The sequence below is a fragment of the Somniosus microcephalus genome, unplaced genomic scaffold, assembly GCF_052327205.1.
Source record: "Somniosus microcephalus isolate GS21.2 unplaced genomic scaffold, FLI_Smic_1.0 unresolved_chr4, whole genome shotgun sequence".
NCBI lineage: Eukaryota > Metazoa > Chordata > Chondrichthyes > Squaliformes > Somniosidae > Somniosus > Somniosus microcephalus.
Window position 1 is genome coordinate 44,369,750 of NW_028225182.1, and position 15,410 is coordinate 44,385,159.

Consider the following 15,410-nt stretch of genomic DNA (forward strand, 5'->3'; position numbering starts at 1 on the left):
CTTCTCCCAATCTATTCCCGTTCAGATAATAATCTGCCTTCCTGTTTTTGCCACCAAAGTGGATAACCTCGCATTTATCCACATTATACTGCATCTGCCACGCATCTGCCCAATCATCCAACCTGTCCAAATCGTACTGGAGTTTCTCGGCATCTTCCTCACATCACACACGCCCACCCAGCTTTGTGTCGTCTGGCAGCGATGGATGCTCCTCCCCTAGGTGTCTCCTTTTTATTACTGTTTTCTCCCCAGAAGTTAAGATACAGATCAGCCAGGGTCCTGTATTCCTCTCCTGAAGGCGCTGAGATTCCTGGTCACAGACCTCTAGTACCTCACCCAAAGTGGCCATTTTCCATGTGCGTCAGCCAGACATGTGCTTGTGGCAGTGAGCCTCACAGCCAAGCTCAGTCCAGTGCACACCTGACCTGCGCACAAACACCATTGAGCGGTGATGGTAATCAGAGCCCCAGTGTGCGCAACACGCCCTGCTCAAATGTGGAAACCGTCTCCCGGGGCCAAGATTATGGAGCGCATCATGGAATCCATGCCAGCCATCACCCAATCCGGTCTCTGGGAGTGTTTGATGGGACAGTGTAGAGGGAGCTTTACTCGGTATCTAACCCATGCTGTACCTGCCCTGGGAGTGTTTGATGGGACAGTGTAGAGGGAGCTTTACTCTGTATCTAACCTGTGCTGTACCTGCCCTGGGAGTGTTAGATGGGACAGTGTAGAGGGAGCTTTACTCTGTATCTAACCTGTGCTGTACCTGCCCCGGGAGTGTTTGATGGGACAGTGTAGAGGGAGCTTTACTCTGTATCTAACCCGTGCTGTACCTGCCCTGGGAGTGTTTGATGGGACAGTGTAGAGGGAGCTTTACTCTGTATCTAACCTGTGCTGTACCTGCCCTGGGAGTGTTTGATGGGACAGTGTAGAGGGAGCTTTACTCTGTATCTAACCCGTGCTGTACCTGCCCTGGGAGTGTTTGATGGGACAGTGTAGAGGGAGCTTTACTCTGTATCTAACCTGTGCTGTACCTGCCCTGGGAGTGTTTGATGGGACAGTGTAGAGGGAGCTTTACTCTGTATCTAACCCGTGCTGTACCTGCCCTGGGAGTGTTTGATGGGACAGTGTAGAGGGAGCTTTACTCTGTATCTAACCTGTGCTGTACCTGCCCTGGGAGTGTTTGATGGGACAGTGTAGAGGGAGCTTTACTCTGTATCTAACCTGTGCTGTGCCTGCCCTGGGAGTGTTTGATGGGACAGTGTAGAGGGAGCTTTACTCTGTATCTAACCCGTGCTGTGCCTGCCCTGGGAGTGTTTGATGGGACAGTGTAGAGGGAGCTTTACTCTGTATCTAACCTGTGCTGTGCCTGCCCTGGGAGTGTTTGATGGGACAGAGTAGAGGGAGCTTTACTCTGTATCTAACCCGTGCTGTACCTGCCCTGGGAGTGTTTGATGGGACAGTGTAGAGGGAGCTTTACTCTGTATCTAACCCGTGCTGTACCTGCCCTGGGAGTGTTTGATGGGACAGTGTAGAGGGACCTTTACTCTGTATCTAACCCGTGCTGTACCTGCCCTGGGAGTGTTTGATGGGACAGTGTAGAGGGAGCTTTACTCTGTATCTAACCCGTGCTGTACCTGCCCTGGGAGTGTTTGATGGGACAGTGTAGAGGGAGCTTTACTCTGTATCTAACCCGTGCTGTACCTGCCCTGGGAGTGTTTGATGGGACAGTGTAGAGGGAGCTTTACTCTGTATTTAACCCGTGCTGTACCTGCCCTGGGAGTGTTTGATGGGACAGTGTAGAGGGAGCTTTACTCTGTATCTAACCCGTGCTGTACCTGCCCTGGGAGTGTTTGATGGGACAGTGTAGAGGGAGCTTTACTCTGTATCTAACCCGTGCTGTACCTGCCCTGGGAGTGTTTGATGGGACAGTGTAGAGGGAGCTTTACTCTGTATCTAACCCGTGCTGTACCTGCCCTGGGAGTGTTTGATGGGACAGTGTAGAGGGAGCTTTACTCTGTATCTAACCCGTGCTGTACCTGCCCTGGGAGTGTTTGATGGGACAGTGTAGAGGGAGCTTTACTCTGTATCTAACCCGTGCTGTACCTGCCCTGGGAGTGATTGATGGGACAGTGTAGAGGGAGCTTTACTCTGTATCTAACCCGTGCTGTACCTGCCCTGGGAGTGTTTGATGGGACAGTGTAGAGGGAGCTTTACTCTGTATCTAACCCATGCTGTACCTGCCCTGGGAGTGTTTGATGGGACAGTGTAGAGGGAGCTTTACTCTGTATCTAACCCGTGCTGTACCTGCCCTAGGAGTGTTTGATGGGACAGTGTAGAGGGAGCTTTAATCTGTATCTAACCTGGGAATGCTTAGTGCTAACTCACTGTGTATTTTTTTAGGAATTCCGACATCGTTCAGTACCAGGACTGAACTCTGCAAGTTCCTCACCATGGTGATCTTCACCTCCAGTGCTCAGCACGCGGCCGTGAATAATGGACAGGTAACCCTTCCAGATCACTCAGGCACTCTGTATGGTTTTGTCGTTGGTTTAATTTACCCCCTGGGTTTATTTGTTGTGTCCCTCCCCTCCTCTCCTGAAGACCTGCACTGTTTGCTGGGTTGCAGTTCCACAGACTCTGGGCACCAGCTGGTACCTCACCAAAGCGAGCATTCTTTGGGAGAATAGGCAGGGAGTGTCAACTGGCGATACCGGCACAGGCACGACGGGCCGAATGGCCTCCTTCGGTGCGGTATCATTCCGTTGAGCTGCAGGCCCATCGCAGGCCAAGCTTGAGTCCGTCCTCACCAGTGCGAGCACTCTCCAACAAAGGACGCTTGTACAGCAATCCGGAATCCTGGCAGAGTTTACCGCTCTCCACTCAAGGTGCCCTAAGGCCACTTGTGTCATTTCAACTGCTGCCCTGGCTGTGATCGGGTGACAGACCAGAGATTGAAGCTGGGACCTACTGGCCCTGAATGGCTCAGTAACACGCTGGGTGGTGCCTTTACCCAGTGAGCCACCAGGAGAGCTAATTTCCGGTTTCCTTTTTATGAATGGCAGCTGGGAATCCTGGGAGCAAGCACCACCCTGAGCACCGGTGCAGAGCACAAGGCTGACTGCTCGCTGTGCCCGTCTGCCTCTGCCCAGTTCCACTTGACTGAATTTAATTTTCCTTCTGTCACTCAACAGTACGACTGGGGTGCCTGGGTGCCTAACTTTCCCTGCTCGATGAGGAAGCCTCCTCCCACCGCCAAGGGGACAGTGACTATGGAGCACATCATGGAATCCCTGCCGGAGATCACCCAGTCCTGCATCCAGATGGCAATCACCTGGCATCTGAGCCGCCCACAGGCTGCAATGGTAAGCTCTGCTGCCCGTGAACATGCACCCATCACGCCCACTTGAGCTCACTGACCTACATTGGCTCCCGGACCAGCAATGCCTCGATTTTAAAATTCTCATCCTTGTGTTCAGATCCATCCATGGCCTCGCCACCACCCCCCCCCTCCCTATCTCTTGGCACCTCCTCCAGCCCTACAACCCTCCAAGATATCTGCGCACTTCCAATTCTGGCTTCCTGCATACCCTCTATTTCAATCGCTCCATTCCGAAGGATTTCTCCTGCTCACCCATTCTAACTTTGGTGGCAGAACCATGGAAAAAATGGTCTAAACAATGGTGTTACAGCAAAGAAGCAGGAGAATCCCCATGGAAATTCAGCGGCCTCATGCCCACTGATGCCAGGCATCCCTGATAGCTCAGCTGGTTAAGTCAGTGAGTAGCTCAGCCATACAGACAAGGCCGACCCCAGGTTTGATCGGCGCTGATCCAAGTCTAGGCCATGTTATGGGTGTTAAAACTTGCCTCAGCATTCCAGGGTTAAGAGGGGAATGTTGGCCTGGTTTCATGCTCCTGACCACTATTCAACACCCCTTGGTGGAACTGACATGCATGGACAACTATGAGGACAGGATTGAGCTCAGCTCCTCCCGCCCGCCAACACCCTTCCAGGTGAGGATCTGGCCTGCATCTCTCTAGACTTGGTTGTGATGGGAAATTTTGCCCCACACTTGCATTTGACTCAGGGCCATACCACTGATGAAGTTAATCAGATTAACGACCTTAGAACCGAATTTTCTGTCATTGAGTGTAGGAAGGAGGAAAGGACTGTAAGTGTTAAGCTGATGACCTCTGTAACACACAGCGCCAGGACTGTTACTTGGCTGTTTTTTAAAAAAGTATGTTAAGAGAAAGACTTGCATTTCTATAGCGCCTTTCCAAATGTCCCAAAGTGCCTTACAGCCAATGAAGTCATAGAGTTATACAGCACAGAAAGAGGCCCTTCGGCCCATCGTGTCCGCACTGGCCATCAAGCCCTGTCTATTCTAATCCCATTTTCCAGCACTTGGTCCGTAGCCTTGTATGCTATGGCGTTTCAAGTGCTCATCTAAATGCTTCTTGAATGTTGTGAGGGTTCCTGCCTCTACCACCCTTTCAGGCAGCGAGTTCCAGATTCCAACCACCCTCTGGGTGAAAAGGTTTTTCCTCAAATCCCCTCTAAACCTCCTGCCCCTCACCTTGAAACTATGCCCCCTGGTTATTGACCCCTCTACTAAGGGGAAAAGTTCCTTTCTACCTACCCTATCTATGCCCCTCATAATCTTGTACACCTCAATCAGGTCCCCCCTCAGCCTTCTCTGCTCTAAGGAAAACAACCCCAGCCTGTCCAGTCTCTCTTCATAGCTGAAGCGCTCCAGCCCAGGTAACATCCTGGTGAATCTCCTCTGCACCCTCTCCAAAGCAATCACATCCTTCCTATAGTGTGGCGACCAGAACTGCACACAGTATTCCAGCTGTGGCCTAAATAACGTTTTGTACAGCTCCATCATAATCTCCCTGCTCTTATATTCTATGCCTCGGCTAATGAAGGCAAGTATCCCATATGCCTTTTTAACCACCTTATCTACCTTTTTGAAGTGTGGCCACTGTTGTAATGTAAGGAAACACGGCAGCCAATTTGAGCACAACAAGCTCCCACAGACAGCAATATGATAACGACCAGATAATCTGTTGTAGTGCTGTTGATTGAGGGCTAAATATTGGCCAGGACACCGGGGAGAACTCCCCCTGCTCTTCTTCCAATAGTGACAGGGAATCTTTTACATCCACCTGGGAGAGCAGACGGGGCCTCGGTTTAACGTCTCATCTGAAAGACAGCACCTCCGACAGTGCAGTGCTCCCTCGGCACTACACTGGAGTGTCAGCCTAGATTTTTGTGTTCACATCCCTGGAGTGGGACTTGAACCCACAACCTTCTGACTCAGAGGCGAGAGTGCCACCCACAGAGCCACGGCTCTTGGACAATTCCTTTTCTTTTTGAAGAAATCATCAACAGATTCTAAATAGACTTCAAGTGTTGTTTAAATGTTGTTTTCCTGGATCCTTAGGGTACTGTTTTTAAAATATATAGTTACAAAGTAAAGTATTTGACGTAATAAAACTCACTACGCACTTGGTTGGAGCATAAAGCAAGGCTTTAATCAACTTGTTTCAGAACATGGAGGTCTAGTTGTACTTCACTAGTTCCTTGTCTTACAAAATGTCCCTGCAAAGCTGGGCCCACACCCGAGTATTTATACTCCTTGGACGGCGCCACCAGCTGGCCGTCCAGCGTTATTTCATAAGTAGTTTCTTGATGATGAGATTTATAACAGTATTTACACCACAGAAACAGGCCATTCAGCCCAGCTGGCCCGTGCCGGTGTTTATGCTCCATACGAGCCTCCTCCCACCCCTCTTCATCTCACCCCATCAACATATCCTTTTATTCCTTTCTCCCTCGTGTGCTTATCTCGCTTCCACTTGTATTCATCTATACCATTCGCCTCAACCACTCCCCGTGGTAGCGAGTTCCGCATTCTCACCACTCTCTTGGTAAAGATGTTTCTCTTGAATTCCTGGGCCCAAAAATTGCGGTCGTCAGCATAGCTACCGAGTAGGCCGCCGACCTATGAAAAGAATACGAACTTACCTTGTGCGAGGCCCAGAACGGTGACATCCTCTTCGGTGCTGCAGGGTTGTGCGCAGCCTATTACATCGCGAAGGAGGAACGCAGCGTAAGGGAAGGCACGCCCACAAAAGCTGTCAAAACTAAGCCACGCCCACCGAAACCTCTTTCCGTCTCGTCCATTGAAATTACATTTTAAAAAGCTTTAAAAACTTCTAAAAGTTTTGGTGCAGGACGGATCTGTGTTGGGGCCTCAATATTCACACTATTTATTAACGACTTACGTGAAGGGATAGAAAGCCACATATCCTAATTTGCAGTTGTCACAAAGATAGGCAGCTTTGTAGGCAGTGTAGATGAAAGCATAAAATTACAAAGGGATATTGGTAGATTAAGTGAATGGGCAAAACTGTGGCAAATGGATTTCAATGTAGGCAAATGTGAGGTCATCCACTTTTGGACCTAAAAAGGATAGAACAGGGTACTTTCTAAATGGTGAAAGGCTAAAAACAGTGGAGGTCCAAAGAGACTTGGGGGGTCCGGGTACATAGAGCATTAAAATGTCATGAACAGGTACAGCAAATAATCAAAAAGGCTAATGGAATGCTGGCCTTTATATCTAGAAGAGTAGAGTGCAAGGGGGTAGAAGTTATGCTGCAGCTACACAAAACCCTGGTTAGACCACACCTGGAGTTCTGTGAGCAGTTCTGGGCACCGCACATTAGGAAGGATATATTGGCCTTGGAGGGAGTGCAGCGTAGGTTTACCAGAATGATACCCGGACTTCAAGGGTTAAGCTACGAGGAGCGATTACACAAACTAGGGTTGTATTCCCTAGAATTTAGAAGGTTAAGGGGTGATCTGATTGAAATTTTCAAGATATTAAGGGGAACAGATAGGGTAGATAGAGAGAAACTATTTCCGCTGGTTGGGGAGTCTAGGACTAGGGGGGCATAGTCTAAAAATTAGTGCCAGACCTTTCAGGAGTGAAATTAGGAAAAACTTCTACACACAAAGGGTGGTAGAAGTTTGGAACTCTCTTCCACAAAGGGCAATTGATGCTCGATCAATTGTTAATTTTAAATTTGAGATTGATAGATTTTTGTTAACCACAGGTATTAAGGGATATGGGGCAAAGGCGGGTATATGGAGTTAGGTCGCAGATCAGCCATGATCACATTGAATGGCGGAACAGGCTCGAGGGGCTGAATGGCCTGCTCCTGTCCCTATGCTGCTATGTTACTAAAAGCTTCTAAAAACTTTTAATTAAACTGGTAACTTGGGCTTACTTCATATATCAGCATTTTGTTTTATTGTTTTCATCCAAACTCACAATTTATTAGTCCCTATGTACACAACTTCCTGTTTTGATATTCAGTAAAGGTCTAAGAATGTTTTATATGTTGTTGAACTTCAGAAAGTGATTCCCAGTCATATATTCAAAGTTAATTTTCAGGATTAAAATATATTATACAGACCTCATTTAGACTGGTAATAGATTCATCTATTTTTCTTCTTATAGATGCAATGGCCCAGAAATTAGGTTCGGGGGCTTGCCGCGCGCGCAAGCCCCCGATGTGCACTTACCCGGCGCGCCGACAGCTGAAGCCTGGGCCTGCTTGGAATTCCTGTCACTGGCCCGGTTCAGATGTCGGCGCGATGTGCTTACCTGATCCAGCGGCGTGGTTAGTGCGATGTGCTGGCTGGGATCAGGTGAGCACTGGGCAGCCAATCAGGGGAGGGAAAACTTCATTCATGAGTTTGATGGTAAGAACTGTCAAACTCATGAAAACTACAGGCGCCCAAAACACTACTTAAACTTTAAATAAAATTTTAAAAAACATCCCACTAATTAAATGAACTATAAATAACTTTAAAAAACTATTTTAAACAATTATTCAAATTTTAAAAAAATATATTTTTTTAAAAATCGGGTCTAAAAATACACTTACCTTACTGTAAAGTCCTTAAAAACAATAAAGCTGTGGAAAAAATGTTATCATTTTAAATAATAGACCACTTACCTTAATGAATCAAGTCCTTACGTGTCCTTTTTACATTCGTAAAAAGTTGAGGCCCTTACACACGGGCAAACCTGTCAAAAAGAAGGAAGTTCAACGCGTGCGCGTAGAGTACTGCGTGCACACGTTGGACCTCTGAACCCCTTGGAGGAAATGCCGGTTTCCCGCACATGCACTGTGCATGCAAGAAACCGGCACTTCCATCGGGTCAACGCGTGAGTACCCCGTCCTTATTCACGCGTTGGGACCCGAAGTACTGGGCCATTATATTGTTTGTTATGTTGTTCATTTATGAGTTGAAAGGACAGAATTGGTCACTGAAACCTGATAGATGCTCACTGTATTTAACTTTCTTATTCAACTTCCCAAAGTAATTTAAATGAAACTCGGCCGACAAAAAAATGTTTCCTCCACCAGAACGTACACAATATACATAGAGAGATCTTTAAAGGTGTGAAACAGGCTCCTGCGCCTGCTTTCACTAACGATATGGAAAACATCCGTAATTACTGGGCAGTCGGTGGGCAAGTAGCCCGACTCTGCGCCAGCAATTGGGATTTCCAAGGCGGTGCGGATCATGTGTCAAGGCGTACCTTGACAGATCGCAAGTTTGGGGTTTAGCGCAGGCAGAAATCCTGAACTTGCGGTATATTTCAAAGGTGGTATGATGGCTTACTCTCAGAGAACGCCGTCATACCCACTGCAAAATTCGGCCCGTTATTGCACATGTTTAATTCCATATTTATAGAAAACTTTAGTCCCTCTTGTAATATAGTGTAGAGGGAGCTTTACTCTGTATCTAACCCGTGCTGTACCTGCCCTGGTAGTGTGTGATGGGACAGTGTAGAGGGAGCTTTACTATGTATCTAACCCGTGCTGTACCTGCCCCGGGAGTGTGTGATGGGACAGTGTAGAGGGAGCTTTACTATGTATCTAACCCGTGCTGTACCTGCCCAGGGAGTGTTTGATGGGGCAGTGTAGAGGGAGCTTTACTATGTATCTAATCCGTGCTGTACCTGCCCTGGGAGTGTTTGATGGGACAGTGTAGAGGGAGCTTTACTATGTATCTAATCCGTGCTGTACCTGCCCTGGGACTGTTTGATGGGACAGTGTAGAGGGAGCTTTACTCTGTATCGAACCCGTGCTGTACCTGCCCTGGGGGTGTTTGATGGGACAGTGTAGAGGGAGCTTTACTCTGTATCTAACAGGAATGACGTATGAGGAGAGATTGGGTCGATTGGGCTTATACTCGCTGGAGTTTAGAAGAATGAGAGGGGATCTCATTGAAACTTATAAAATTCTAACAGGACTAGACAGACTAGATGCAGGAAGGATGTTCCCGATGGTCGGGGAGTCCAGAACCAGGGGTCACAGTCTGAGGATAAGGGGTAAGCCATTTAGGACAGAGATGAGGAGGAATTTCTTCACCCTGAGAGTGGTGAACCTGTGGAATTCTTTACCACAGAAGGCAGTAGAGGCCAATTCATTAAATATATTCAAGAAGGAGTTGGATATATTTCTTAAGGCTAAAGGGATCAAGGGATATGGGGAGAAAGCAGGGACAGGGTATTGAATTTGGATGATCAGCCATGATCGCATTGAATGGCGGAGCAGGCTCGAGGGGCCGAATGGCCTACTCCTGCTCCTATCTTCTATGTTTCTGTATCTAACCCGTGCTGTACCTGCCCTGGGGGTGTTTGATGCGACAGTGTAGAGGGAGCTTTACTCTGTATCTAACCCGTGCTGTACCTGCCCCGGGAGTGTTTGATGCGACAGTGTAGAGGGAGCTTTACTCTGTATCTAACCCGTGCTGTACCTGCCCTGAGAGTGTTTGATGGGACAGTGTAGAGGGAGTTTTACTCTGTATCTAACCCGTGCTGTACCTGCCCTGGGACTGTTTGATGGGACAGTGTAGAGGGAGCTTTACTCTGTATCTAACCCGTGCTGTACCTGTCCTGGGAGTGTTTGATGGGACCGTGTAGAGAGAGCAATACGCTGTATCTAACCCGTGCTGTACCTGCCCTGGGAATGTTTGATGGGACAGTGTAGAGGGAGTTTCACTCTGTATCTAACCCCATGCTGTACCTGCCCTGGGAGTGTTTGATGGGACAGTGTAGAGGGAGATTTACTCTGTATCTAACCCATGCTGTACCTGCCCTGGGAGTGTTTGATGGGACAGTGTAGAGGGAGCTTTACTCTGTATCTAACCCCGTGCTGTACCTGCCCTGGGAGTGTTTGATGGGACCGTGTAGAGAGAGCTTTACTCTGTATCTAACCCGTGCTGTACCTGTCCTGGGAGTGTTTGATGGGACCGTGTAGAGAGAGCAATACGCTGTATCTAACCCGTGCTGTACCTGCCCTGGGAATGTTTGATGGGACAGTGTAGAGGGAGCTTCACTCTGTATCTAACCCCATGCTGTACCTGCCCTGGGAGTGTTTGATGGGACAGTGTAGAGGGAGCTTTACTCTGTATCTAACCCCGTGCTGTACCTGCCCTGGGAGTGTTTGATGGGACCGTGTAGAGAGAGCTTTACTCTGTATCTAACCCGTGCTGTACCTGCCCTGGGAATGTTTGATGGGACAGTGTAGAGAGAGCTTTACTCTGTATCTAACCCATGCTGTACCTGCCCTGGGAATGTTTGATGGGACAGTGTAGAGGGAGCTTTACTCTGTATCTAACCCGTGCTGTACCTGCCCTGGGAGTGTTTGATGGGACAGTGTACAGAGAGCTTTACTCTGTATCTAACCCGTGCTGTACCTGCCCTGGGAGTGTTTGATGGGACAGTGTAGAGGGAGCTTTATTCTGTACCTGGCCGTGCTTAGTCCTTACACACTGGCTGCCTGACTTCTCATTCAATGTGCACAATGTTCACAAATACAAAAATAATGGAGAATGCTTCAAAGAAAATCTTTATATTTTTGTGTAGAGAAAACTAGGCGATTACGAAGAGAAGTATTTCACTGAAGAGGCAGTGCAGGATATCATCAAGGAATTTCAGGAAGAGCTGAAGACAATCGACCGCACGATCCAGGAGCGCAACGAGAGCTTGCAATTGAAGTACGAGTACCTGCGTCCCGTGAACATCGATAACAGCATCACCATCTAATGACCAGAGCGGACAGGCTCAGCGAAGAGTTAGGGGATTTTAACCAACTGGGACAATTAATTATTAAAGGGGGAGGGAAAGCCAATTGGGTGCTGGGTGGCTTGTGAGGGCAGTCGGTGGCGGGCGGTGTAGGTTTTTTTTTTGCTAAACGGCGCAGGTGGGAGTGAATTTCCGCAATGGTTCTCCTGGTGTCCGGCAATAAGTTCAGCGGAAACCCTGGAGAATGTGTAAGCGTTCAGGATTCCACCAATCTATCGCGGACGTTACGCCAATAGATCGGGAGATCTTGCGGAAGTTCCAAGATGTGTTTTGCCCGGAGGAGAAGTCTATCAGGAAATTTCATGCCACAATCCCTTACTTTCTACAAATCATGGATAGTAAATTGCAAGCTTTGTGCTAGCAATCTCCCGATATCTGCTCCCGGCTGGTGAGGGCACACACTGGGAGGGTACAGTCAAAGAATTGACCCTATAGTTTCAGTACTTTCTCAGTCCCTTGTGTGACACAGAAATGGAACAAATATTGCAATATAGATTCACCACCTGTGCCTCATAGAATAGTGCAGCACAGGAGAGGCCATTCGGTCCATCGAGTCTGCAGCGGCATTTTCAAAGAGCAATCCAGTTAGTCCCACTCCCCCGCTCTTTCCCCATATCCCTGCAATTTTTTCTCCTTCAAGTATTTATCCAATTCCCTTTTGAAGGCCACTATTGAATCTGTATCCACCACCCTATCAGGCAGCGCATTCCAAATCCTAACCACTCGTTGCATAATGAAAGTTTTTCCTCATGTCGCCTGACGTTTTTTGTCAATCACCTTTAACCTGTGCCCTCTGGTTATCACGCCTTCAGTCATTAGAAACAGTTTCTCTTTGTTTACTCTATCTAAACCCTTCATGATTTCAAACACCTCCATCAAATCTCCTCTTAGCCTTCTCTGCTAGGTTTACTTTCTCTATCCTCTTATTTTATACACCTATACAGATCCCCCGAGAGGTCTCTTTTTGAGACTGAAAAGCGCTAGCTTGTCAAGTCATTCCAAATAGGTCTTCCCTCTGACATTGTGGATCAGCCTGATTGCTCTCCTCTGCCTCTAGATGTGTTGTTATGTTGAGATTATTAAAACTGTATACAGTACTCCAGGTTCAGCCAGACAAGGGGACTATAAAGCTTCAGTATGATCGCTAGACATTTGAGCTGATCTGATTTGATGATTTAACTCGGTTGCTTATTTACTTTATTGTGATCTCACACTGTTTGGACATTGTGAAGAACATATTGAACTTTAAACTTTCTGTAAAAGATACTGTGGTTGTGTATCAAGACTGGCTCATTCTGAACATGCACAGGCAACGGCAGATTCAGTATTATTCAATTAAAGACCAACACGGATTCTACTACTGCATAGCTTTGATGCAGGAGCATTGCACAGACCTGTTCTTGTTTGTGGTAGATGGAAGGCATCTGTCTCCCCCCCACCCCACCTCCGCTCTCCCTGCATTATAAGGCTGGTTCTGTATGTGAGTGAACTAACCTGGATGTTGTGGACTTATTTTACTCTGGGTTGCACTGACCTGTGGTAGTGAATGGTTACTGTACCTGCTCGAGGAACAGCACCTCATCTTTCGATTAGGCACTCTACAGCCCTCTGGACTCAACATAGAGTTCAACAATTTCAGATCATAACCTCAGCCCCTATCACATATATATACAGGAAACTTTGTGCTATCCGGCACCCACGGGACCGAGCTGCTGCCGTTGCCCTCAAAACTGCCGTACTCTCCAGAGTTAATGTTGAGAGATACGGAGATTCTTATCTCCGTATTTGACAACAAACACTGTTGCTTAGCAACAGCTTCTAAACACTCGGGTGTGGCCCTAAAGCTCTGTAGCTGAAGCTGTTGCTATAGCTACAGACCTTGCACAGTTTGACTGTTCAAACAAAGCAAAAAAAACAAACAAAAAGAATAAAAAACGGCTGCTGGTTTTTGCCGGTGGCTCCAGATTGCCGGATAGCTCACCTCCGGATAGCACAAAGTTTCCTGTATATATTTTCTTTATTATATATATATAATTATATACTGTATTCGCTGCTCACGATGTGGTCTCCTCTACACTGGGGAGACCAAACGTAGATTGGGCGACCGCTTTGCGGAACACCTCCGCTCAGTCCGTACGGGTGACCCCTGAGCTTCTGGTCGCCTGTCACTTTAATTCACCACTTCACTCCCACTCTGATCTCTCTGTCCTCGGGCTATTGCATTGTTCCAATGACGCTCAACGTAAGCTCGAGGAACAGCACCTCATCTTTCGATTGGGCACTTTGCAGTCTGCTGGACTCAACATCGAGTTCAACAATTTCAGATAATAATCCCTGCCCCCATTTTTCATGCAGTATGATTTTGCCATTCCCATTTGCAACATTTTCACAGCATGTTCTTTCAATTCCTTCCTCTCCTCCTAACCCCCGCCCCCCCCACCGCCTCGTCTCTGCACCTGCTCAATATCTGTTACATCTCCAGCTTTTTCCAGTTCTGATGAAGGGTCCCAGACCTGAAACGTTAACTCTGTTTCTCTCTCCGCGGATGCTGCCTGGCCTGCTGAGTATTTCCAGCATTTTCTGTTGTTATTTTATATATTTTCTTCTTTTTTTTATCCACAATTTTTGTTTGGCCCCCTTTTATATTTCTTCTCTCCCACGTGGCAGCTGTCTTTCATTCTGCAGCGCAATTCACACTTCATCTAGAGCCATCCTTTGTTCCTTAACCTGTCCCATTACCACCGCCTCTCGCCTTGACTATCTCTTATTGTCTCTCACTGTCTCTTAATCTCTCCTGCTTTCTATCCTAGCACTGACCTTCCCTTTTGTTCTTTCATCCCCTCCCCCTTTTCCAGCCCCTAAATCTGTTCCATTTCCTGCTTTTTTCCAGTTCTGACGGAAGGTCTTCGACCTGAAATGTTAACTCTGTCTTCTCTCCCCACCGATGCTGCCCTGGCCTGCTGATCCGAATCTGTTATTTCGGATTTCCAGTATCCGCAGTATTTTGCTATCGTACTGTACCTGTCCTTCGTTTTTGTGCCATCTTGCGATCAAAGTTGACTCCGAATGCAGGGATCCAGCTCCCATGATTCTTCCAACGCCATTCTGATCAGCCACGCAGAAATTCCCAGGAGCAGGGTGGTGAAAAGGTGGCTTTGTCTTCCCGCCTGCCGGCAGTGCTCGTTATCTACCTGACATCTTTCTGCAGTAATGTGGCTGAAATGTGTGTGGCGACTGTTTCGACATAGCACCTGTGGATGTTACATCTGGCTGACCCGTACTGGTGCCCCATCTGGGCTTCCCTCTTCTTTGTCCTGAGTACGAATGGATCATTTTCCAGAGGTCTGTGGAAGATGCTTAATGAAGAAGAATGTCTGGTTTTTCAGTCTTCCTCCCCCTCTCCCTTCCATCTCTCCCTCCTCCCCCTCTCCCTCCTCCCCCTCTCCCTTCCATCTCTCCCTCCTCCCCTCCCCCTTCCATCTCTCCCTCCTCCCCCTCTCCCCTCTCTCCCTCCTCCCCCTCTTCCTTCCATCTCTCCCTCCTCCCCCTCTCCCTTCCATCTCTTCCTCCACCCCCTCTCCCTTCCACCTCTCCCTCCTCCCCCTCCCCCTTCCACCTCTCCCTCCTTCTTCTGATTCACCCTCCAGACTTCACCTTCTCCTTCTCCTTCTTCTGCTTCTTCTGATTCACCCTCCAGACTTCACCTTCTCCTTCTCCTTCTTCTGCTTCTTCTGCTTCACCCTCCAGACTTCACCTTCTCCTTCTCCTTCTTCTGCTTCTTCTGCTTCACCCTCCTGACTTCACCTTCTCCTTCTCCTTCTTCTACTTCTTCTGATTCACCCTCCAGACTTCACCTACTCCTTCTCCTTCTCACCTCTCCTCCTCCCTCTGCCTTCCACTCTCCCTCCTCCCCCTCTCCTTCCATCTCTCCCTCCTCCCCTCTTCCTTCCACTCTCCCTCCTCCCCCTCTCCCTTCCACCTCTCCCCTCCCCCTCTTCCTTCCATCTCTCCCTCCTCCCCCTCTTCCTTCCACCTCTCCCTCCTCCCCCTCTTCCTTCCATCTCTCCCTCCTCCCCCTCTCCCTTCCACCTCTCCCTCCTCCCCCTCTCCCTTCCATCTCTCCCTCCTCCCCCTCTCCCTTCCATCTCTCCCTCCTCCCCCTCTTCCTTCCATCTCTCCCTCCTCCCCCCTTCCTTCCATCTCTCCCTCCTCCCCCTCTCCCTTCCACCTC

The 15,410-nt window shown here is 48.3% G+C and overlaps 1 protein-coding gene across 5 annotated transcripts in view; it reads left to right on the forward strand.

Annotated features, from left to right (window-relative positions):
• LOC147090655 (polyunsaturated fatty acid 5-lipoxygenase-like) overlaps positions 1-12,445 on the forward strand; it is a 56,755-nt gene extending 44,310 nt beyond the window's left edge. For all 5 annotated transcript variants that reach the window (XM_085977429.1, XM_085977428.1, XM_085977427.1 and 2 more), the window contains 3 exons: positions 2,404-2,504; positions 3,195-3,365; positions 10,961-12,445. In XM_085977429.1, coding sequence (XP_085833555.1) covers positions 2,404-2,504; positions 3,195-3,365; positions 10,961-11,140 — 452 coding nt within the window. In that variant the 3' untranslated portion in view covers positions 11,141-12,445. The remainder of the gene's footprint in view (positions 1-2,403; positions 2,505-3,194; positions 3,366-10,960) is intronic.
• Positions 12,446-15,410: the final 2,965 nt, after the last annotated feature.